The sequence below is a fragment of the Sapajus apella genome, unplaced genomic scaffold, assembly GCF_009761245.1.
Source record: "Sapajus apella isolate SASKATOON/1434 unplaced genomic scaffold, GSC_monkey_1.0 scaffold16, whole genome shotgun sequence".
Taxonomy (NCBI): domain Eukaryota; kingdom Metazoa; phylum Chordata; class Mammalia; order Primates; family Cebidae; genus Sapajus; species Sapajus apella.
In genome coordinates, this window is record NW_022436956.1 from 30,765,461 (window position 1) to 30,789,640 (window position 24,180).

The following is a 24,180-nucleotide window of genomic DNA, read 5'->3' on the forward strand; positions in this document are numbered from 1 at the left end:
TTTCATGTATTAAAAAGTTGGTCTCATGCCAGAAAGATTAAATGTGGTCTTGGGAGAAAGAAGAATGAAGACCAGCTTATTGGAAGTTATGGGACAATAGATTTCAGTTCAAAATAAGAAACAAATAATTTTACCTGAGATTTGTCTCAAAACCACATAACTACCTCAGAAGAGGTGTTCCTCTGAGAAGGTAGGGTGGGTATGGTCAGATTTGATATCATGTAAACTGTCTTTTACCTTAAAGATTCTGTGGCTGACTTTTATGGGTCAGCTACCCTGAGGAGTCCCATGTGATATATGCAAATAAGATTTTATTTTTGTATAAATAAACCTTAAAATTGAGTCCAGAAGATGCTGAGGATTTTGCATAGTTTTGTCTTTGAGAGAATTCATGAATTTATCAGGTCAATTTACATTTATTCATAAGCATTTTGCTTATCCCTGACTTTGAATGTCTTTTTTGTTAATTGCATTTGTCTTGAGTGCTTAATTAGAAACAAAAGTAGGAAGGAAATCTGTCCATTTGATCATTTTTAGCAGTTCTACTGGGTGTAAAACTTTGTGCGAATATAGACAAGATTGGGAAATGTGAGCATGGGAATATTTATAGAGAAGAAAAATGGGAGGTGAACTGATGGTGGCTAGAAGAGGAAAGGTGACTTTCTTTAGAAAGAGTGTGGTTAGTATGACCAAGAAGCAAAACAAAAGTATATGGGGATCATAAGGGAGGATTATGTATTTCTGTATCCTTTGGGAATGCTTTGTGTGGCTTTATATCTTGTCAGGAAAATAGAATAATTCAAAGGATATCGTAGATCATAATGAGGTTTTAGTACTTGAAAAGTGACACCTTCCCGGGGGGACAAATTCATAGATGAGGAATCTGAGTTGTAAAGTAGGTGAACTAATTTGTCTAAGTAATTAAGTGTAATCAAAGCATAGTCTTCTTGACTTTGAATCCACTGTTGTAATACCAGTCTTGATGAATTATTGCCCTGAAACATTTCACCTCCATCTGATGGCCTCAGGAAGCTGAAACTATTCTCTCAAGTGTTTTAGCCATGGATTGTAATTAAGTCTAGGATATTCCATTTCCCAGTGTCAGTCGTAATAAAGAGTGGCTTTGTCACATGAATAATTCTGAATGAGGCCATAGAGATCTTCTCATTCAGAAGTTTTCAAATGTTATTTTAACAGTGAAGCCCTTTGTTCAAACAATATTGATGTAGCAGCTTAATATCTAAAGCAGACTTTTACTTTAAAAAGGAGAGACAGAGAGAGATGATCTAATTGCAACACATATTAGGGAACCTGGATCACTGCCTGTCCCCACCTCTCACTCCCACCACTGTACAACTTGACTCCCAAGAGAGTACCATAATTTCTTTAAAAGAAAATCTAATTTATTGCCTTTATTTTATAGCCAGAGTTTCTTTGAATGCAGGGGAAATAGAAAATTAATGTAACATCCTTGGAGAAAAATCCACTTTCTCAAATATGGCAAAAATAGCCTTTAGCTGTGGACTGCAGTGTGACTGCAGGAGATCCAGGGGAAGGGAAGCTGTAAATATGAGGAAATGGGCCTTTATGCTGCCCCAAACAGACATTTATAAGTATTAGTTAACATGAGAATGTAATTGACCCACTAATTCTAGTGCCTTTCCCAAAGAAAACAAAACCTATGAAAATAGGCATATTTCTCTGCATATAAAGAATTGTTAGTGCTGATGTGACATAGTTTTATGTGGATGCCTTGTAAGGTCTGTAGCCATGGCATTTTTCCAGGGAATTCTGCAAAATAGCAACTGGTTTGGATAAGCCACCTGTAATCTGATAGAATAATGTCTCCAAAAGAAGAAGCTGATTTTCTTTTTCATGGATTATCTGGAAAGCCGCTGGAGCCTCCACAGCCTTCCCAGGATGCCTTTCAGTGATCTCTGGACAAGGGAAATGGAAGAGGGACCAATACCAAGGAATCAGGATTGACGGAGTTACCTATCTGAGAATGTAGTCCCAAGGCCAGATTTAGTTGTTACTGATTTTTTTTTTTTTAATGATTACATTGCTAGTGAGCTCCCATCGTATAATTTCCAGGGACTTGAAACTTCCTTAAGGTGGTGACATATTTATAACGTGCTTTAATGCTCTTTGTGTCCTGAATCCTTGACCGAGTCTGTAATTTCCTTGTCTGAGGACTCATCTTGCTCATTTACCATCCTAGTGAATAAGGGCAACTCTCCCTCAGGAAGAAAGTAGGTCTGCGTGCCAGTGGTGCCGATGACCAGCACATTTTTCTTCAAATCGATAGAACATTGATGTCTGCGGAGCATATCTAGGCCTAGAAGTATATCCATGGGTTGATCCTCAAGTATGGAGAAAGAGCACTGTAAGAAATCACCTTCAATTTGAATCTGAGCTAGATGAACACGGCCAATAATTATCTGTGTGCCCACTCCTTTAGCAACCCCAGCCCACCGTCGGTCCACCAGCCTCATGATGTTACAGCGCTCGGCACAAGCCTGGCTCATAATGGTCATTTGGGCACCCGAGTCAACAAATGCCTTCAAAGGATGCCCATTCACTTTGCAGTTAATGTAGAGCATCGTCACTTGTCCGAAACTCTCGGGGGCCTCTTCCATCGCTATATTCATGTTTTCTTCAATGTTCTGCTGCCGGATTTCCTCTTCTATTTTGGCCTGAGCTTCCCGATCCAGTGGGTCGGCCATGTAGAGACGAAGCCTCTCTCGCTCTCTCAAGGCCATTTCTCTTTGCTGCTCCGTCAGCACCTGAGAAAAGGTCTCAAGGCTTCCGCTGAGCAGGGCTTCTGCCAGGCTGGGATTGCGTTCCTTGAGCAGGGACAGATCATGCGGGTTGGAGAGCAGCATGCTGCGGATCAGGGCGGGGCTGCCCAGGCCTTGCAGGCCGGCCACCTTCTCTCCCGAGGCCAGCCCGTGCGTCCGCTGGGCAGAGGGTGCGCGCTGCTGCTGCTGTCCCGGGTGCTGCGGCCGGGAGCTGGACGTCCCGGGTACTGCAATGCAGCTGAAGTCTACACGAGGCTGGTTCGGGGCGCGCCCTGGAGCCCGGGGTCCCGCATTGTCCCTCTGTAGTAAAACCACCACATCGCCGTCTTTGAGTCCGTAGGAGCCCAGGGAACAGTGGTCGTCGATGAGGAGTCGCTCCATGTGGATGATCTGGATCTCTTCGGCGGGGACTCTGGACTCCACCTCGCAGAGGACCTTGAAGTTTTGGAGCTCAAAGTCAGGGCTGACCTGGAGGGAGAAGGTGACTTCTGAGAGGTCCCTCCGCACGCAATACACGGTGATAAGCATGGCGGGGACCTGGGCAGGCCGGGTGGGCAGAGGGCATGGGCCGCTCATCGGCGGGCTGGGGCAGGCCTGCGTTGTTGACCTGCTGCTCCTCACGACTCAGTAGGTCATTCCCCTCTCAGAGAGGCATGGACGCTCATCTGTCTGTGGCTGCCTCCCAGCCTCAGTGCCAGCTGTGTGGGCCAGTGGAGCCTTGAGGTAGCATGTTGTGTTCCAAAGTCCATTTGTAAGTGCTCTGTTTGGAGCCTGGAATGCCTATTCCCATGGAAACACAATGACTCAAAGCTGTCAGGTTTCAAGGGCAGCCCTTTAAAGCCTATTTAACACATGATAGGAAAGAAATTATTTCAACACTTTTTTTTTTGAGACAGGATCTCATTCTGTCACCCAGGCTGGAGTGCAGTGGCATGGTCACAGCTCACTGCAGCCTCTACCTCATGGGCTCAAGCACTCCCCCTCTCTCAGCCTCCTGAAAACCTGAAACTACAGCCACAATCTACCATGCCTAGCTATTTTTTATATTTCTTTTATAGAGATGGGATCTCACTGTTGCGCAGGCTGGCCTACAACTCCTGGGCTCAAGCCATCCACCACACTTCGGCCTCCCAAAGTGCCGGGATTACAGGTGTGAGCCACCGTGCCTGGTTTTCAACACTTTCTAAACAGCATATTATAACTTGTTTTGCTTTAGAGTTATATTCTTTGTACTTGTGTTTCCCCCCCACCACCACTCCAAATAGTGTTTGTTTCCTACATGGCAAGTTTCATTCTATGTCTGTAATACGAAAGTCAGACTTGAAGTCTGCACTTGAGGAGATCGCATTCTGAAAAGGGGTAGACGGGTAAATGGGTAATCACAATACTAAGGCAAATCCTTTTACAAAGATATGTTCAGGGTGCTGCCTTTAGTATCACAGAATGTTTCCTAAGGAGGAGACAAGCTGGATGTTGAAGGATGAGTATCTTCCAGGTGAAAAGTGGTCTCTTTCCAGAGGAAAGCAATTCACGTTACAAAAGCAGGAATTTATGGCAAGGCCTGCTATTTCTAGAGAAAGATGAGACATTTTATGCAATAAAAAATTGTACATAACTTTGAGTTGCAGGATATGAAGCTGGAAAAAAATAGTTGGAGCCAATTTATGAAGTCATATGTGAATTCAAGGAGTTTAAATATTAAATATTATCAAGTAGCAAGAATTCCCCCTCCAAAAAAATAAAAAAAGAAAAAGAAGGAAGGAAAGGAAAGGGAAAGATTTGAAGCAGATGTTTGTGATTTTTTTTTTAATTGACTTAGGGAAGAGGCTTCTTGCAACACATAGAGGACAAAATGTGGCAGAAGGGCCAGTTAGGAGGCTTTTCTGGTGGTTCAAAGAGGGAGCTGTTACTAGAGTAAAGAAACTTCAGGAGAACCAAAGCCAAAGCAATAGGGAAGAAACATGTTTCTTGAGTAAAACTAATAGAATGTGCATAACACTTGGAAGTGAGGCGTGTAAAAGAAGTGGAGTGTGTAGATAACACAGAGGGTCTCTAAAATGGGAGACTGGGTAGACAGGCCATTGTCTTGAAGGGAATAAATGAATGATTGAGATGAATCTTTGAGGTGACCCATTTGACATCAGTTCTGTAGGAAAATGGATTAAGGATGCCACCCCAGAGGCCAATTTGCCTCTGACACTTGGGCACAGCCACCTTCCACACACACACACACACACACACACACACCCCTGCACACACTCACAGTGGAGGCTGTCATGGTAAGGGAGAAAAGTCTTTCAAGGCAAATGATGATAGGGTAGAAATCCTTGCATGCTAGTTATTTTTCTCCATGTTTAATGTTTAATAAAAGTGTTTTGCACTGTAAAGAGCTCATGTTTACCTGGCTTTGTCCTCCCAGGTATACCTACTTATGAGCCAAGATAGTTGCTATCCTCTGCCTAGTTTCCCCTCCTTCTTTACAGTGTTGTTAGAAAGCCTGCATCATTACACCATTATACCATTATGGAGAGAAGGATGTCACATCAGCCTAAAACATGTTTTTTTGGCTCCTGTTTCTCATGTGTTTGTCTCAGATGGAAGACTATGTCTCTCATTGCTCTAATTATTATATTTCCATACTAATATTTGCTTATATTAGAAATGTTGACTGCATGCCCAGTGTATGTGAAGCATGTGCTAAGTTCTCAAGGAACAAACATGAATAATGTTAAATATAGGCTGTGTTCTTAAAGGAGCCCACAGTCTAAATTAGAACATATGCACACATACAAACTGAAGGGTAAAATAGTATCACAGTAGAGCCGTGATAGCTTAGGAGAAATGAATAATATCTGGAGAGAAGACGAAGAAGAAGGTGAGGGTTTTTGGGCAGAGAAGATTTCCTGAAAGAACTGGGTTTAGAAAGATGACAAGGAGTCAGCTATGCAGGGTGGGCCAGAGTGGAGAAACAAAAGCTGAGAAGGAAGATGACCTGACTTAGAGATTTAACTGGAAAGACAGTGTTTCATGATACAAAGATTTTTTTTAATTTTAAGAAAAAAAAATCTAGCATTGTAATTTTTACCATTTATACAGATGAATGGCCCTTTGACTCAATAATATGATGTTATGGTTCTTTGCACACTGACAAGTTTATCAGAGATTACTTGTGGTTTCTCCTGAGTTTGGAAACAATTATCATGTGAGATGTCACATGCAAACTACTCTGCTAAAGAACAGATTGAGAAACGAGTGAGACTTTAATTCAGTGTTCCTTTATCTGTTTTCCCCCAAATAGCTTTGTACAATTTGTTCTTAAAACCATAAGTGAGGGGGATTATACTGAGGCTTTTGTTTATTTTTTAATAGCAAATGAAATTATTTTTGTAGAATAAGCTTCCTTTTGTTTTTTATAAAACAAAAATTGTGAGTTCACATGAAAAGAAACTAACATCTTTTTTCTATACCATTGCCTTGATACTGAACATATTTAAATTCTATGTGATATGTTTTATTATTTCCCTGTAATTCTTTATTTTGGGTATCATTTTACGTTTGTGTGGTTTTCAGCATTTTACCTTTTACTGAGAACAGACACTGGAAAGCAAAAAGCCTCAAGGTCTGGCCAATGAGCTGTCATCATTCCATAGGTCACAGGTTGTCAGGGTTGGCAGAGATCCTTTGGATTCCATAGTCCAGCATCCATCCAGGTCTTAAATCTCTGTTGCAAAAGAGCCTGGAAAAAACATAGTCTCCTGTGTTTAGTACTTCTGTGTATACATTATTTGATTCTTTCATTTTACTCAGCATGATTGATGGTTTGTGAATCGAATACCAGATGTATAATTCTACCAACTCAAATTTTAAATGAAAACCTCTTCTGATTGTATAATAAACTTGGAGATCACTGGAGATATATAGACAGATAGATAGATAGATAGATAGATAAACTTCAACAGTTTATGTTAAGGAATATACATATATAGAGAAATATAAATATATATATATAGGAATATAAATATATATAAATATAAATATATATATATATATATATTCCTAAACATAAACTGTTGTTATACCGTAATTCCCTATCATATAGTCTGTTAAGAAACTGATGATCTGAAATATTGAGATGTGTAAATCTAAATAACTGAGGTTCCCAAAACTTTTCTTGAGGAATTCTTTGTGAAGTATATTCCCTTACTTTTCTCCCTTAGTGAGTACAATATAAGAACATAATTAAATCTTTTTTGATAAGTGAGATTCCTGCAGAGTCTCCAGGCTATCACTCAGAAATCGATTCTAATTGTATGGCCTAAATGCCCAGAAAATAGAAGAGATGGTACTGATTTTATCCTAGCCAAGTAAATAACCCCAAAGTTATTTTTTCGAATAAACCCTCAATACCTTTTATAATTTGCCTCTTTCTAAAAACTTAATGTGACAAAAAAAATCCATATAACTGATGGTTTCAACTGCTAGTTGATATTTAAAGTACTATCTCTTGCTTTACTAAGCAAAATAATAGCCTTTTTAGTGAAAAATATAGAATATCTACCTAAATGTCATTAATAACATATGCAATAATTAAACCATGCTAAATGAATACATCCGCTTGCTACATTGGGATTTTTTTTAAGTATGTGCCTGGTATTACCTTTAGCATGTAATCAAGACTTATTAAGATAATTAAATCATCACTTGAGATTTCCAGTGCAATTTAGAAAAGATGAAGAATTTTAAAAGCTGTACCTTTAGGTTAAATAACCATTGTTTTCACTATTCTTTCATTTGCTTTACAGTAGTACAATAAATTGTGCCAGAACAGTCATGAATGAATAACATATATTTCTTCAGGTATTTATCTATTATTTTTGTTGTTGTATAGATCTGTGTTTATTTATTTTTATTTTATTTTAAGTTTCAGGGTACATGTGCAGGATATACAGATTTGTTACATAGGTAAACAGTCACCTAGGTATGAAGCCCAGTGTGCATTAACTAAATTTCCTCATGCTCTCCCCCGCCCATGCTCTTCCCTAACATACCCCAATGAGTGTCTTTCCTCTCCCTGTGTTCATGTGCTCTCATTGTTCAGTTCTCACTTATAAGTGAGAATATGAGTTGTTTGGTTTTCTGTTCCTATGTGAGTTTGCTGAGGATAATGGCTTCCAGCTTTATCCATGTCCCTGCAAAGTATATGATCTCATTCCTTTTTATGGCTACATAGTATTTCATGGTGTATATGTATATATGTATATGTACATTTTCTTTATACAGTCTATCTTTGTTAGGCATTAGGGTTGATTCCATGTCTTTGCTATTTCGAATAGTGCTGCAATGAACATATGTGTTCATATGTCTTTATAATAGAATGATTTATATTCCTTTGGGTATATACGCAGTAATGAGATTGTGGGTCAAATGGTATTACTGGTTATAAATCTTTGAGGGATCACCACACTGTATTCCACAATGGTTGAACTAATTTAAATTCCCACCAACAGTGTAAAAGCATTCCTATTTCTCAGCAACCTTGCCAGTAGCTGTTGTTTCCTTGACTTTTAAATAATTGCCATTCTGACTGATATTAGATGGCATCTTATTGTGGTTTTGTGTTGCATTTTTTTAATTATCAGTGATGATTGAGCCTTTTTCATGTTTGTTAGTCACATGTATGTCTTCTTTTGAGAAGTGTGTGTTCATGTCCTTTGCCCAATTTTTGATGGGGTTGTTTTTTTTCCCTTGTAGATCCTGGATGTTAGACCTTTGTCAGATGTTTAGACTGCAAAATTTTTCTCCCATTCTGTAGGTTGTCTGTGCACTCTGTTGATAGTTTCTTTTGCTGTGCACAAGCTCTTTAGCTTAATTAGATCCCGTTTGCCAAAGTTTGCTTTTGTTGCAATTGCTTTTGGAGATTTCATCATAAAATCTTTGTCCATGCCTATGTCCTGAATAGTATTGCCTAGATTTTCTTCCAGGGTTTTTATCATTTTGGGGTTTACAGTTAAGGCTTTATTTCATCTTGAGTTAATATAAGGTGTAATAGAAATTAATGGGTTATGAGACATGTGTAAATTAAAAGCTGTGGTTGCTTAGAGGAGAAGGTAGAGGTTATTTGTTTGGGATAAGGTGGGGTTCAGGGAGTGAATGAAATTATCTAGAATGCTCACTGGAGGAAGTACCACTGAAGTGGGCCTGGAAGAATGATTTGGTCAATTTACCCATGGTTATAGTATACTTGTCTGGGTTCCAAGGAGCAATCCTTTCCTTGATCTCTTTCTCTTTGCATGAATGTACACTTTTCTCTTCATGTTTTTTCCTGGTAGATGTATAACCAAATGGATGCATTAAGATGATAGGACTGGTGTAGGGAAAGAAGAGTAGCCTGGCCTTCTCAAAAAGTGGCTGTCCCATCCTAAGATTTCCTCACATTGATGACAAAAAATAATGAATGCCGTATTTCTTTCCGTTAGTGAAGAGATAGTCTTTATTTCATGATGACAAGCGTGAGCGGTGCCCTGAATTGAAATCTGAATGGTATTCTTTTCAATTCACCTTCATCTACTTCAGAGTTAGTGAAAATTTCTTCAAGACTTTGACATTTCATTGCCCTTCAACCTTGCCTTTATTATTCTCCAGCCTATGGAGATATTTTATTTGAAACTAGGTGGATGTTGTTTGCATCGGGGATCTCCAAAATTATTTATGGGTGGTTTTAATGTGAATGTATATAGAGGTTGAATTTCTCTTATCTGAAATGCTTGAGACCAGAAATGTTTGAAATTTCAGAGTTTTTTTGAAGTTTTGGAATATTTCCTTATACATAATGAGATATCTTTAAAATGGGACCTAAGACTAACACGAAATGTATGTATGTTACATGTGCACCTTATTCACAAAGCGTAAAAGTAATTTTATACAATAATTTTATGCATGAAATGCAGTTTTAACTTACATTTTTACTAAGACCCCTCTCATGAGGTTAGGTGTGCAATTTTCCACTTGTGTCATCATGTTGGTGCTCAAAATAGTTTGGATTTTTGAGCTTTTTGGATGTCAGTTTTATGGTTTAGGGATGTCCAGCCTATAATTAGGAGATATCATAGTTTATGAAATTCTTGATACTACCACACACTTATCTATCATACAATAAAACTCTCGCCAGGCATGGTGGCTAACATCTGTAATTCCAAAACCTTGGGAGGCTGAGGCACACGGATCACGAGGTCAGAAAATTGAGACCATCCTGGCCAATGTGGTGAATGCTCATCTCTACTAAAAATGCAAAAAAATTAGCTGGGTGTGGTGGCGCACACCTGTAATACCAGCTGCTCAGGAGGCTGAGGCAAGAGAAGTGCTTGAACCCAGGAGACAGAGATTGCAGTGAGCCGAGATCATGCCACTGCACTACTGCCTGGGTGACAGTGCGAGACTCCGTCTCAAAAAATAATAATAAAATGAATAAATAAATAAAACTTTCAAAATAAGCACTTTTTATGTTATTCACATACACTCACTCCTGTGACATGAGACTCAACCTTACAGTACAGAGTAATAGCATGCAGTCCACCCAAGCAGAAAAGATTTAGCCACTGGCCAAGACACCTCTAAAGGGAGTTTTATGTCACATCACTTTTTTTATGGTGACATTTTGGGTCAGTCTTTGTAGAATGAAATTTGTTAGCTTCCAAATAGGACAGGGTGTATTGAAAGATTCCAAAGAATTTTTTTTTTAAATTGTACCATAACATGGTCTTTGGATATTTTATGAATTACATACATGATAGGTAATGTTTCTACAACTGTCTTATAAAAAACAAAATTTAAGATTTTTTTATGTAGCTTTCTCTATTCTCAACAGCAGCAGAGTTAATTGATTATCATAGTAATTAGCATGGCTTAAAGCCCATCTGTCTATAGAATTTAAGTGTATTCCAACCATGAAAATGAAAAACAAAGCCTGATCAACAAAAGCTTCACTTTTTGAAATAACAAATAAAAGATAAATCAACTCACGTATTTTTCCTCAGAAAAATTAAATTTAGCAGCCTGTATAGAAGGAGAATTTCTTCTTAGATCATCCCAATGGTACCTAGTCCATAGCATTTTCTTTTTTATTTTTTTAAATGGCTTGGGAACATTAATGTCTCTGCAGGTAGTCTCTCTATTTTGAAAGATATGGCACTCCCGTGCCCATCCTCTGTTCCATTCCACTTATGAATATTCTATTTCACTCAGCTTTTGAAATGTGCTTAACTGCTGATATGCTCTTGTTTACTGATGTATTGGTAAAATATTTTAGTGCTGCTTATTCACAGAAGTCATTGGAGGCCTCCAGAGGACAGGAACTAATCAGAGCAACCACGTACTCTAGCTTTCAAAATCAGGGAACCAATTTATGAGGCTGAAGAGAGAGAAGATAGTATCATTGACTTTTTTTCTTTTATAAACCTTAAATGAAATGGAACTGAAATCTCTCAGGCTACCCTAACCAAACTGTTTTTGTCTTTTATTTTTCTGCATTTTTTTTACTCCAGAATAACTTTAAGCACTATAAACTGTGAATCAAGACTTGATTTTATTTCATGTTCTTACTGCAGTGTTTTGTATCTAGAATATAGGGTTGTGGTGGCCCCTTCATGCCTGTGGCTAAGAGACAAGAACCCAGTGTTCCAAGGATAACTTGTAAATTACTATTTACACAAATGAAATATACTGGCATTAAACTGACATCAAAAAATGAAGCCCCACTGTAGTTGAGGTTTCTGATATTAAAATTGGGCTCTGAGACCATTTTTTTATAGAAAATTGAAAGCAAACAGGATCATCAGCTCCTCAATATGCAGCAAGCCGGCCTGAAAAAAAAAAAAAGCAAAAACAAAAACAGAAAAGAGAACAAATTCAACTAAGAAGCATAATTTGTGTTTGTAGGGATAGATGTAGCAAATGTATCTAGCAGTTAGCCTCAGATCTGTACCTTCTCTGTTACAGTATTAGGTAAGATCATCCCTTTATGATATTGGGTTTTGTAATCTAAACCAACTAGGATTATCCTAAATACAAGTTGCCTTCCTAAGAAAAAGGAATCCATGCTATACTTTTTAATATAATAAGCTCTAAGCTATAACTTCTTTTTTTTTTTTTTTTTTTTTTTGGGATGGAGTTTCGCTCTTGTTACCCAGGCTGGAGTGCAATGGCGCGATCTCGGCTCACCGTAAGCTATAACTTCTTACCAAGAGGCCATGAGATCTGTTCTTTGAAAATATCAATTCAATCTGGCCTTGTGACCAAAAAGAGTAAACAAAATACAGATATTTATTAAAAACTAGTATTAAAATTTAATCAATGTATGCTATTCTATTTTTAATAAAAGGACAGTATTCTATATCTGCAGTTCTGAAAAAATAGTTACATAAACACACACAAGAACTGGATAAGATATACAAGTCAGTACCATAGAAAGCCTGTTGTAGCTTTGAAATCACAAAAGTAGAGCTTAAGTGCCCTGGATTTGTCACTTTTTATCTGAATGTCCTTGGACAAAGCATTAATTTATCTGAGCCTCATTATCCTCTTATGTAAAATGGGGATGATGACAATAATCTCTTTTCCGTAGGATTTTGGTGTGGACTTAATGGATAATTTGAGTTTGTCTTGTAAATAGAAAAGCACTCTACCAAAGTATGTCGTGTTTTCCTTGCATGAGTGAAAACAATAATTAATAATCTGGAAAAGTAAGACAAGAGGATGGAATTTCTAAATACTAAAGAAAATATGTAGATTAATTTTTAACACCTTATTAACTAGGACCAGGTGCTGTCAGAACTGTCACAGCTCCCTTCAACCTTGCATTCATTCCAGGATGAGGCAGGTGGTTCATAACAATCTTGATCACCAAATCTGTTTAAAAACCAGGGAGCAACTTTCAAAAGTTGAATAAATACATCCTTTCCTGGCATATTATTTTGTCATATTATTTAATGTCAGTTTTAACCACAGCAGTCTGCAAGGTGTTCTTGAAGGTTAAAGAAAGTACATGACAAGGTGTTTGTTCATAAGGTGCTTATAGAATTGTTAAGCAGACACAACACAATGAAAAGACAATCTGTTCATCATAATTAATAGTGAAAAAATATAGCACATTAAGTCAGGTTAATATGGCTTACCTTGTGTGCAACAAAACTGTTAAACTTGATGTCAAGAATATAAGTATAATATATCCCATAAGTTACTATTTGGAATCACTGTTGGGTAAGGTTATATGATGGATTGAACAATGAAAGAGTCTCAGTCCACAGGACACTTCCCTCAAAGGCTTTTTTTTTTTAAACCAAATCTCCAAATCAAATTACAGAGTTAAACAGATTAAACATTTCAGAGTGAATGCCCAGAGTCATTTGGACTGGAGACTGTAACCATGAGGCCATAATGTTTTCAAACCTAGGGGACTGCTCTAGACAAGTGATAGCAGCCATCCAAACATTCCTTTAAAAACTGGAATGTTTTTAAATGGGATTTTGACAGAGGTCATTGATCTGTGGTCATGGGGTAACAGATGAATTATCTCAAAGCAGGAGCTTCAAACTTTTGTAGTGGTGTGCATCATTGGTTTAAAAAATGTTTTTTGGTTACAGTCAGTATTTGTATATTTATAAACTATATGTCATATTTTATAACATAAGATATAAAATGGATAGAAATTATAAATGGTTCAGTTAATATATACACAAATTAAATGTCTAGTGTTTTCTTCCATTCACCATAGATCTTAAGGTGCAAAAACCTCACTTCTGAAATTATTAGAAGACAATTAATTCCCTGTTGCTTTGTGTGAATGGCCAAGGATCAGGCTTCCTTTCCAGATGGCATGGATTAGAACCAAAATAGAAGGAAGGAAAGCATAGCCTGAGAAGCATGAAGAGAAACCACCTATATAGGCACATTCATGGGCAGAGACCAGCCTCTTCTAATACAGTATTCAGCAGATGGCGATCAGAGATGATAGTGTGGCTATCACTGTGGCTGCAGAGTTGGGAGCAATGGGAGCAATGGCAGAAGCAGCAGGAACACAGCCCTACCTACCCCAGCTTCCACCCTTCCTGTCCCGGTACAGGGTGCAGAAATGCAAAGACTATCTCAGATTCTCCATAGAAAGCCCATTTGGTACCTAACAGATATATGAGTGAGTCCAAGAGAAAAGGTCAAAATAAGGACAGCATGTTTAGAAAGACTTTACCTCTGCTTTCTAGAGACTGGAAGCTCATCATTTCTTTAGAAAGACGAGTGAGTGAGCAGCACTGTGACTCTGTGATGCTTGTTCTTTTGAAGCAGACACTGTTGCTGCCCTGCCTCATCACCCTGTGCTCACGTTTATGTTCCTACAAATGCTGACAGCTTCCCCTTTCCAGTGCCCTTGGGTCTTACTTTCTCTGCCCCTGGGAAGCTTGCTCATGCCGCCTCAGCAAGGAAATGCTGGGGCTTTCATGCCCTTAGGGAAACTCTCTGGTCTTATCCTGGTCTCAGTCTGTCTACTTTCTTACCTGTACTTCCTGGGATGACCGCTCAAATAAAGACGCTTGTGTCTACATCCTTGTCTCCGTGTCAGCTTCTGAGGAGAAACAAACAAGAACTGAATTTGGCCGGGGTGGGAGGGTTTCATATTTTATCCATTGCATCCATTGTGTTGTGTTTGTTTTTCTCAAGTAATTTTTTCTAGAGTCTCAAACAATTCATGTAAATTTGACAGAAAGCTAGACACAGCGGATTTAGACACCATACCATCTGGTCAAAATCTTGGTGCCTGGTCAAGGTTCCATTTTGGTGTGTAACTTTAATACTGCATGTTCTACAACAGTGTTCTCAACTGTTGCTCTAAATTGGCTGATTCAGATTTAAAAATGCCTGTCAGTAGATCTCAAATTTTTGTATTATATATGTGTAATTACTAATTACAATATATAATAAAATATATCAGTCTGATAGTTTGGCATAAGTCCTAAGGGCATGGGCTTTGGATGTGCCAAGGTTTGAGTCCCTACTTTGACACTTTTAGTTCTGTGCAAAAGTTTCTTTATGCTTTATAAAAGGATCTCAATGTTGATATCCTGTTGACTCCTGAAAAATACACGTAGCATTGACTTGGGGGTTTATTCTAAAGTATCAATCACTTATGATATTCAGTTAAATTGAGCAATATAACTTGGTAGCAATATAACATGCTCCATATTCTGCCCACAACTTCTTGAGATCTGTTCTCCAATAGAGATTATATAGATTTGACACTTACGTGTGCAAATAGGTTATTTGTATGCACATTTTTGACAGACACTTATGTGTCCATCTCATTGCTTTGACAGTATAGTCATGCACCACTTAATAACAGGGATACTTTTGAGAAATGTATCTTTAGGTGATTTCATCATTGTGTGAACATCATAGAGTGGACTTCCCCAAAACTATGTAATCTACAATGCTATATGGTATAGCTTATGGCTTCTAGGCTTCAAACCTGTATGACATGTTACTGTACTGAACACTGTAGGCAACTGAACACAATGATATTGTGTATCTAAACTTAAGTACGGTAAAAATACAATGTTATGATCTTCTGGGACTTCTATCTTACATGCAGTTTGTCATTGAGGGAAACATGCAGTTGTGTGACTATTAGCAAACACTAGAGAGACACAAACTTAAGTATCAGTTATTTGTATGCAATTCTGTCAACTCACTGTGGTTCTCTGAGGAAAATTCATGTACTCTAACCATTTATTTTACATGTGAAACATCTACAGCAGCATGATTACTGATGAATAAAACTCTTCTTTCATTTTTTTTGCGTGTAGTAACTTCATATTCAAATGTATCCTTAAAGCATATACTTGGAAATAGTAATCCTTTTGATTTACCTATTTTGTCCTAATTTATAACCCAAGATGAAAACTTCTTTTGATACTCAGTGTCAATACATTTTATGAGACCTTTTCATCTACGAGTCTGAAAGGAAAGCACCTCTTCAGTCATGTGACATTTTTTCCTGAGAGCTTTAGTTAATGTTACATGTATGGCATATGTTTAAGTTTATAAGATGTTGTTTAAAGAAAATCTGTTGGGGAAATGCTTGGCATCATATTAATGGAAGTCAGTATGTCCCAAGTTTGTCCATCTTTTTGTCCATTAGCAATGTTTGTATATTAAAATATGTCTAATGATTGATAGAAGCACATGTTATGGTCATTTTGCTCTGAATTTGACTTTTAGATATAACAGAGAAATTGGTCCTAGAAGTTATTCAGTAAATGCGTAAGCTGTGATGGCTTCTTTCCAACCCATGAAATTCCATCTGATAGTTGGTAGCTGTAATAGTTCATCATTGGAAGAAAAATGCTGTGCAAATCTCCAGATCATGTTTACTTAATCTTTATTCTATGGCTACATAATGTGTTTCATGAAAAAGTTTTGTGACATTTTTTAACAGTAGATTGTGTTTACGTGATAGTAACACTGGACAGTATGATAAATTGTACAATTTACTAAGAATGGATCGATAGTGTGCTTTTATATTCTGAAACCAGAACTATTGATATAAAGAATAAGCATCTTTTTTCTCTTGTACTCAAAATCAGCACTTCTTAAATCTTACCTAGTGGAAAGGAACATTTCTGGAGTGATTATATAAATCTGTCTTTCGTGGATTGAGTGAAATGGCAGAAACCTCACCTTAATTGCAAAAGGACCATTGAAGCTTGTGATAGCAAGAGCTTCCTGAAAAGCCAGGATGGCTGACATTCTATTTGAAATGCATTAGAGCAAAGAAGTTTATAGTTCAGAAAGATGTACATAAAGATGTACTTCTCAGATGGTGCTTTCTGTTGCTTACCTTGCAGCTGTTATGTACTAGAGAGTTTGGTTATTTAACTATACATTTTTTGAGGAGATACTCAAGGTCATAGTTGCAGCAGATTTTTAATTGTATACCAAGCTATAAAAAGTGGAACATTTCACCCTGGGGAGTCCCCCAAAATGATTGTAGTCACTTTATTAAGAAAGCTAACAGAGTTTGGCTATGGTTTCTAAATCAAAGGTTCGTGTGTATGTTATGTTCCTTGGGCAATCATTGTTCCGTAGTTTTCAGTTTTCACTATCTGGAAGTACAAACCAATAAACCTTTCAGGAAAAAAAACAAATTTTACATTTTTATATAGTTATTACCCACAGTGTTCAGGAAACTTTATCAACAACAAAAATAGCCTGTAAACTTAGAATATTTGTGTGTGTGTGTGTACACACACATAGGTACATATATACACACATTAAATTTTGTACACATATACATATATATGTATACACACATACTTTGTTTATAGTATGTATATATATATAAACATGTATATCTAAGTTTAAGTATTTGTTAAGGTTCAAATATATACACTAAATTTTGGCTTAACATAGTAAAAACAAACTGAGACAAACTAATGTGGTTGGAATCAAGTATTTTGGAAATTGACCTTAGGAAATTGGAGGGGTAAAATTCATTCTTTATTTGTGCTGCAGTTACTGTAATGTCATACTTCCAAACAATAATTACAAAAGCATTATTCTATAAGAAGTTCTATTTGTCCAGTCTATGCACAGAGCCTACTAATTGCATACTAATGCAATTGTTTCTTTAAGACTGTTGAGTCCAACCCTTAATCTTGAACAGTATCCCAATGGAGTATATTATGTTAGAACTTGAAGGAAGAACACAAAGGATAGATCCATTGAGTCCACAGTGTGAAATACAAACTCTACTTTTACTTTAGCATGACTATTTTAAGACAGTAAACTGAAGAGTATATCTCAATATATTTTAGTATGCAGATATTCTACTATTAGCTTAAAATCTCTACACTTTATAGTAAATGATTCAAATCTCTATTATATTCCTGTTTGAAACATTCTTCTTTCATTAATGAAGTACTGGTCTTTGTGCATTATGTTCTCTTTTTGCTACAATAGTTTTTTGGATAGAAAATAAGGAAGAATCGTTGTTTCCTTGTATTAAAGTCTTGATAGGATTCTTAGCACTTGTGAAATTAAGGGGTTTTTTACACCTTCCTGAATGTGCTACTCATAAACCTAGCCATTAATACTTCTTCCTCTATGTCTGTACCCAAGGTGTTAGTATTCCCCACCAATACTATCCACCTCAGCAGCCCTCTTCCACCCAAGCTTTGGAAGGTGCTGTTCTAATGTGAATTGGTTGGCTGTTAGCAGAATAAACTATATAACGACCATCCCAAAACTCTGGCTTAAAACAGAAATCGTTTATTCTCTCTTATGTTGAAGTCAAGCTGAGTTTGACAGACCTGCACTAGTATTGAATGGTGCTGGCTCCCAGAATCAGGTTGGATATAGATCTGCTCTTTATGCTTTTTATCCTTGGCATAATAGGTTACCCAATACATATGCTTCTCATGGCAGCAGCAGAAGCATGAGGGTCAAGTAGAAAGAGTGGATGATTCCTAAGGCTTAGACTCACAATTAGTACCCAATACTCCTTTCTGCCTGCATTCTGTTGTCTCAATCAATTCACATTCCCAGCCTCAGTATCAATGCGACAGGAAAATAAAGTGGTTGACTCTAGAGAAAGTACTACAAAGTCACATGACAAAGAGTGTGGAAACTATAGAAAGGTGAAGAAGTCGAACAATAATGCAATCTGCCATATCATACACTTAAAAATTGGCCACTGTTCTCTCTCAAAACAATGCTGTGCAAGGCAGCTCTAGAATAATTGACTAATAAGACTAGTTATTCAGAAGGTCACACTGAAGAGAATCAGTCCATTTCTAGTAGTTATCTGTAGACCAGTGAAGCTCAGATAGGATCCATGGACTAGCTGCCATTGCATGTACCCTTTGCTTTTGATCCACAAAATGATAAAGCACTTGTACCAAATGTAGATTATGACCCCAGATACATTATTTCGCTTGCTAAAATTGTTTTTTGGAACAAGAAATTGTCAATGAAGGAAGCAGTATGTTTTGATTTTCAACTTGGCTCAAGGTATTCATCATATAGCAGACAGGCGCTTTGAGTAGCATTACCCAAGAGCTTGCCTAGAAAAATGTATTCCTTAATCCAGGATTTTGTTTCTTTCATTAACTATAGATTATACACATTTTCAGAACTGAAGTTAAACATAATGAATTTGGCTGGGTACAGTGGCTAATGCCTGTAATCCCAGCACTTTGGGAGGCAGAGGTCAGGAGTTCAAGACCACCCTGGCCAAGATGGTGAAACCCCATCTCTACTAAAAATACAAAAATTATCTGGGCATGGTAACGGGCACTTGTAATCCCAGCTACTTGGGAGGCTGAGGCAGGAGAATCGCTTGAACCTGGGAGGCAGAGGTTTCAGTGAGCCAAAATCATGCCACTACACTCCAGGGTGACAGAGCAAGACTCCATCTCAATAATAATAATAATAATGAACTTGATACTTTTATATTAGCATTATAGTTCCTATCTGTTTGAAATTATTCAAACAGAATTGTTGACCGGTAGCACAGGTCTATACAGGGAATAATGTAATATTAGGAGAGATATGAAATTTGGCAATTAGGTAGATGCATAAGAAAAATAATATATAAAATATGACTATTTTCTAAGCCCATTACTCCCAAAATATATTTATTGCCCTAAATAGAAAAGTATATTTTCCACTGCCTCTTCTATCTAAAAACATTTATTATGTTCTTTAATGTGTATAAGGTACCTATTTAAAATACATATGTGATGTAATAAAAATATATTGCTATTATTAATACTTATGTTGGTCATAAATATTATTCTTATTTAATTGAAACATATCTTCCATTTTTTACTTCCATTTAGAAGCTATCAATAAATCACTTATAATATGTTTGAGAAAGATTAAATGGATAGAGTCAGGTCATACTTTATGGAGTTCATATTTTCAGTATTATGTCGACAGTCACAGTCATCTCAAACTTATTAGAAAAAAATTAATGAAATAGCTGCAGGGCCTAACATACCTAGAAATAGTGTCAAGGAAGGCCAAATTTAAAATACAGCATTAAGGTTATATCCCCATCTCTACATTTTATTACATATGTTGCTTCTACTCTCTGAAGCAATAAATCAGCCCAGGAAACTGCTTCTCCATATTCTGAACTCCTAAGATGTTTGCTGCCTAGAAATTTGTTTGGTGTTTATTTACTCATTTGTGTTATTTTTTTCTGTGCATCTGTTTAGCTTATTGACGTTGGCAGACTCTTTTACATTGAGTAAAACATTTCCATATTTTTTATTTTTGGTGCTTACAGCAGCCCCATGGAGATGTCAATGTTATCACTATTTTGCAGATGAAGGAACTGACATCTAGTTTAGGTGATTTTTTTCCCAAAGACACACAGCTAGAAAGAGTAGGGAACACTCCAAATACACTTTTATTTTTTAAAATTCATTTCTATCAGCCCTTCTATAATAGACAGAAAATATAACATGCAGGCAGCGATTTGTCTCTCTTCCATGCTCTGAATAGGAACTAATAATTATACATGATAATCTTTCCCTCAGGTCATATCTACAGCCTCAAAGAACTTTTCAACACACTATTTCAGAAAGAATCTTAACATTTTTGGAGTTGACATTCATAATTAAATATGTTTGATTTTCCAGCTATATATATCACTTTCTTAGATTTATGGCTTTTTTCTCTCTGCCTCTATCATGTCTGCAATTGTACTTTGCACAAAATAATACATGCTAAATAAATATGTTAATAGTTTTTGGTTAAATGGGTAAAAGTAATAATGTGGCAGAATTTGGTTGACTCTGAGGAATAGTATTTTTTCTTTTATAATCCTTGAATAATTTATTTCTCAGATATTACTGGGCCTCATCTGTGCCAAGCATTTTATACATTTGAGATTCAAGGATGAATTTATTCAGTGAACTTTTATTGAGCATTTATTCTATGCCAACTCTGTGCTGGGTACTGGCCATACAAAATTGAACGAGACAAACATGATCCTTATCCTTTCAAAGCTTTTTGTTCGCTAGAAGAACCAGATATGAAACAATAAAATCCACATATATAATACAAAGTAGGATGTGTGTTTTTAAGGAAAAGAACTGCCTGCAATGATAGAGAGAAATGATGCCCCATAAAAAAGGAGTTTTCCTGGTGAGGAGATAGAGGGTAAGCATTCTTTGCCGAGGGCACCATCTTCATTCTAAGGAGGTCCCAAGGCAAGGAAGTGCTTGGAGCAGAGAAGGACATGCCAGGCCATTGTGTCTGGAAGACAAGGATCAAGAAGCAGAGCCATAGCTCCTTTCCTAAAGAACTAAAAAGTCCAGTAAGGAAAGAGGCATAAATAGGCAACAGCACTTATACAACACAATACATTAAATGGGAAAAAGAATCAAAACAGTTTGTGAAAGAAAGGCAGGATTAGAAATGTTTAACAGATGAAGAAATGGTAGACTACCCTTGGGGCATAAGAGGGAGACATAAAAGGACAAGTACGAGGACCAGGAGCACAGTGACTGGTGCAAACATTGATGTCCAGGGCTCACCCCTAAAGAATAGGGCCATCTGGGGCCCACCTGGATTGCAATTCATGGAGAAGGTTTCATCATATGAGTTGGGCAGATCCCCCAAAAGACATCTTTGTATACAGAAGCAATCTAACAAGATCACATCATGAGTTTGACTGCAGGATTTGTGAATTCTGATTTCGAAACTGCAAATGAACCCACTCATTTAACAAATGGACCACTTGCTTAACTTCTTCAGTACTGTTTACTCATATGTAAATGCGTGGAAGCATCTTACCTCAAGAATATTGAGTTTCATTAGTTCAATAAATATTAATTGAAACCCTCCTATTACCTCTTACTAGGTTCGGATACAACACTGAATGAATCCCAGTCTTTATTTTCCAGAAGCTTTCAGTCTGGGAAATGGTGCCGGGGGGCGGGGGGGGCTTAGAGGACAAGGTAAAGGGTGAGTTTTACAGGCAGAATCAATAAAATGGCACATGTTAAATTTTCTGTCGCAATGCTTGACCCAAGGAATCTTCTTTCCCTTCCTCCATTCCCATATCATAGCACAAAGTATTCTATTTTTTTTTTTTTATAGAAAACCTCTGTTTTGTGAGAACAGCAGTAGTCACTGTAGTAGATTTTCCAATCTTTCTGGAGATATAAATGGCAGTCATGGTACTTTACAAAACAGCCACTCTAACAGATGCCAAGGGTCTTATCGATGGTGCTCTTAAACATTGACCATCTTTTTTGAATGGAGATTGATGTTGGATCTAGTGGAACAGTGGTGAAGAATATGTTGAGTGTTAGACTGGAAATTTGAACTGGAGAAAGTAGATGGAGACTAAAACATGGGTTGTGACTCAGTCTACAATGAGGTTTAGTCTCATTAAACCTCATGACAGAGGTGTAATCATCCTATCCGGTATCCTGTTGTTTGTTTGCATATACTGAATAATTTTAAAAACAGGAAAAACACCCAAGGAATGTTAATAAATCTACATAAAGAGGGTACATTAGTCCGCTGAAGCTGCCATAACAAAACTGCAAACTGGGTAACTTAAACAATAGAAATTTATTTCTCACATTTCTGGAGGCTGGGAAGTTCAAGATCAAGACATCAGCAGATTTGGTGTCTGGTAAAGCCTGTTTCCTGATGTATAGATGGCACCTTCTCTCTATGTCCTCACATGGTAGAAGAGGTTAGAAATCTCTCTGGGGCCTGTTTTATAGTCAGTAATCTCATTCATCAGGACTCTGCCTTGCGATCTAATCACTCCCAAAGGCCTGGCCTCCTAATACCATCATGTTGAAGGTTAAATTTCAACATATGAATTTGGAGGGGACACAAACATTCAGACTATAACAGAGAAATTTTAGATGGCTGAAAAAATCAGAGACTTCCCAAAACGTGCTTCAAGGTGACCAACATTTCTTAAATAGTGCTACATGACAAATTGTGGAAGAAAAGATTTTTCTGCCAATCCTACCTTTATACCAAACAGATTATAACCACTCTGTTCAGAGCAAGAACCATGTAGTATTAATTTTTTCATTCAAACAGTGGCTATGGTGCCCTGTCCATGTTGAAGTAGCATTCATACACTCAGGAAATGTTGGTTGAATACATATTTCAAGGTTCTTTTAAAGCTTGATATAAACACAGACATACCCAGTAGTTGCTAATAACTGCTTGTTGGTTGCCACTCTAACTTTTCTCTTGCCCCTTTTTTTCTTTTTTCTTCTTCTGTTTTTTTGAAATGGAGTCACACTCTGCTGCCCAGGATGGAGTGCAATGGTATGACCTCACCTCGTTGCATCTTCTGCCACCTGGGTTCAAGTGATTCTTCTGCCTCAGCCTTCCAAGTAGCTAGGACTACAGGAATCCCCACCATGCCCAGCTAATTTTTGTATTTTTAGTAGAGACGGCATTTCACCATATTGGCCAGGCTGGTCTGGAACTCCTGACCTCGTGATCCACCTGCCTTGGCCTTCCACGGTGCTGGGATTACAGTCATGAGCCACTGCGCCCAGCCTCTTGCCTGTTTTTTCTTACCCTGATGGATGGACATGGGCTTTAACCCTGAAAGAACACTGTGTGGATCCAAGCCAGTCTTGGTTCCCCTTGCCAGGACTGGCATAGGCCTGAGAATATGCACAGATTCTGCCCAGTGAGACAGAGGGAAACCTTGCTTGGGAGTGAGTGGGTGTTTGAGAAAGGTTCCACTTTCTTACAAAGATATTTAAGAAATATGTAGAGAAAGGCCTTTTCTTTGGCCTTGAATCCAACCTTGTGGGGAGAGATAGTTGGAACTGCTGTCACATTTTAAGGAGAGCAGCCAACACATTCAGCATGGCAGAACAGAAAGGTGGGAAAAGCCATGACTACCATGCAAAGCCATGAATTAATTAAACCTGAAAGTATCTACCTCCTGACTTCCTGTGAGAGATGACACCTTTTCCTGATTGTCTAAGTCATTTTTAGTTTGGTCATCTGTAAAATTTGCAGCCAAAATTAGCTTTTATAAGACCAGCAGATTGATTAAATATGTGGTGTTGTGCGCATAGAAAGACCTCTCCCTATGTATAAAATTTCAAAAGGATTCATTCAACAAATAGATTTTGAGAGCTTACTACTGTTTAAAATTGATTGAGAAAATGTATTTCTATTGAGGTTTTGGACTCTGTAGCACAAACATGAAATTGATAGCAAAAACCAGCTGGCATTTGATGTTGTTCCCACCTGAGCGCTTTATATGCATGAAGGGATTGCCTGTGTCTCTGTTTTTAACCAAAAATGAAAACAGAAATGGAAAATC

The 24,180-nt window shown here is 37.5% G+C and overlaps 2 protein-coding genes across 3 annotated transcripts in view; one reads left to right on the forward strand and one right to left on the reverse strand.

The window, feature by feature from the left end:
- PDGFD (platelet derived growth factor D) overlaps positions 1-24,180 on the forward strand; it is a 243,543-nt gene that overhangs the window by 115,305 nt on the left and 104,058 nt on the right. The window lies entirely within an intron of this gene.
- On the reverse strand, positions 1,394-3,546 carry DDI1 (DNA damage inducible 1 homolog 1). The gene has a single exon (XM_032285736.1). The coding sequence runs from the start codon at positions 3,375-3,377 to the stop codon at positions 2,139-2,141; it is 1,239 nt and encodes a 412-aa protein (XP_032141627.1). The 5' UTR covers positions 3,378-3,546; the 3' UTR covers positions 1,394-2,138.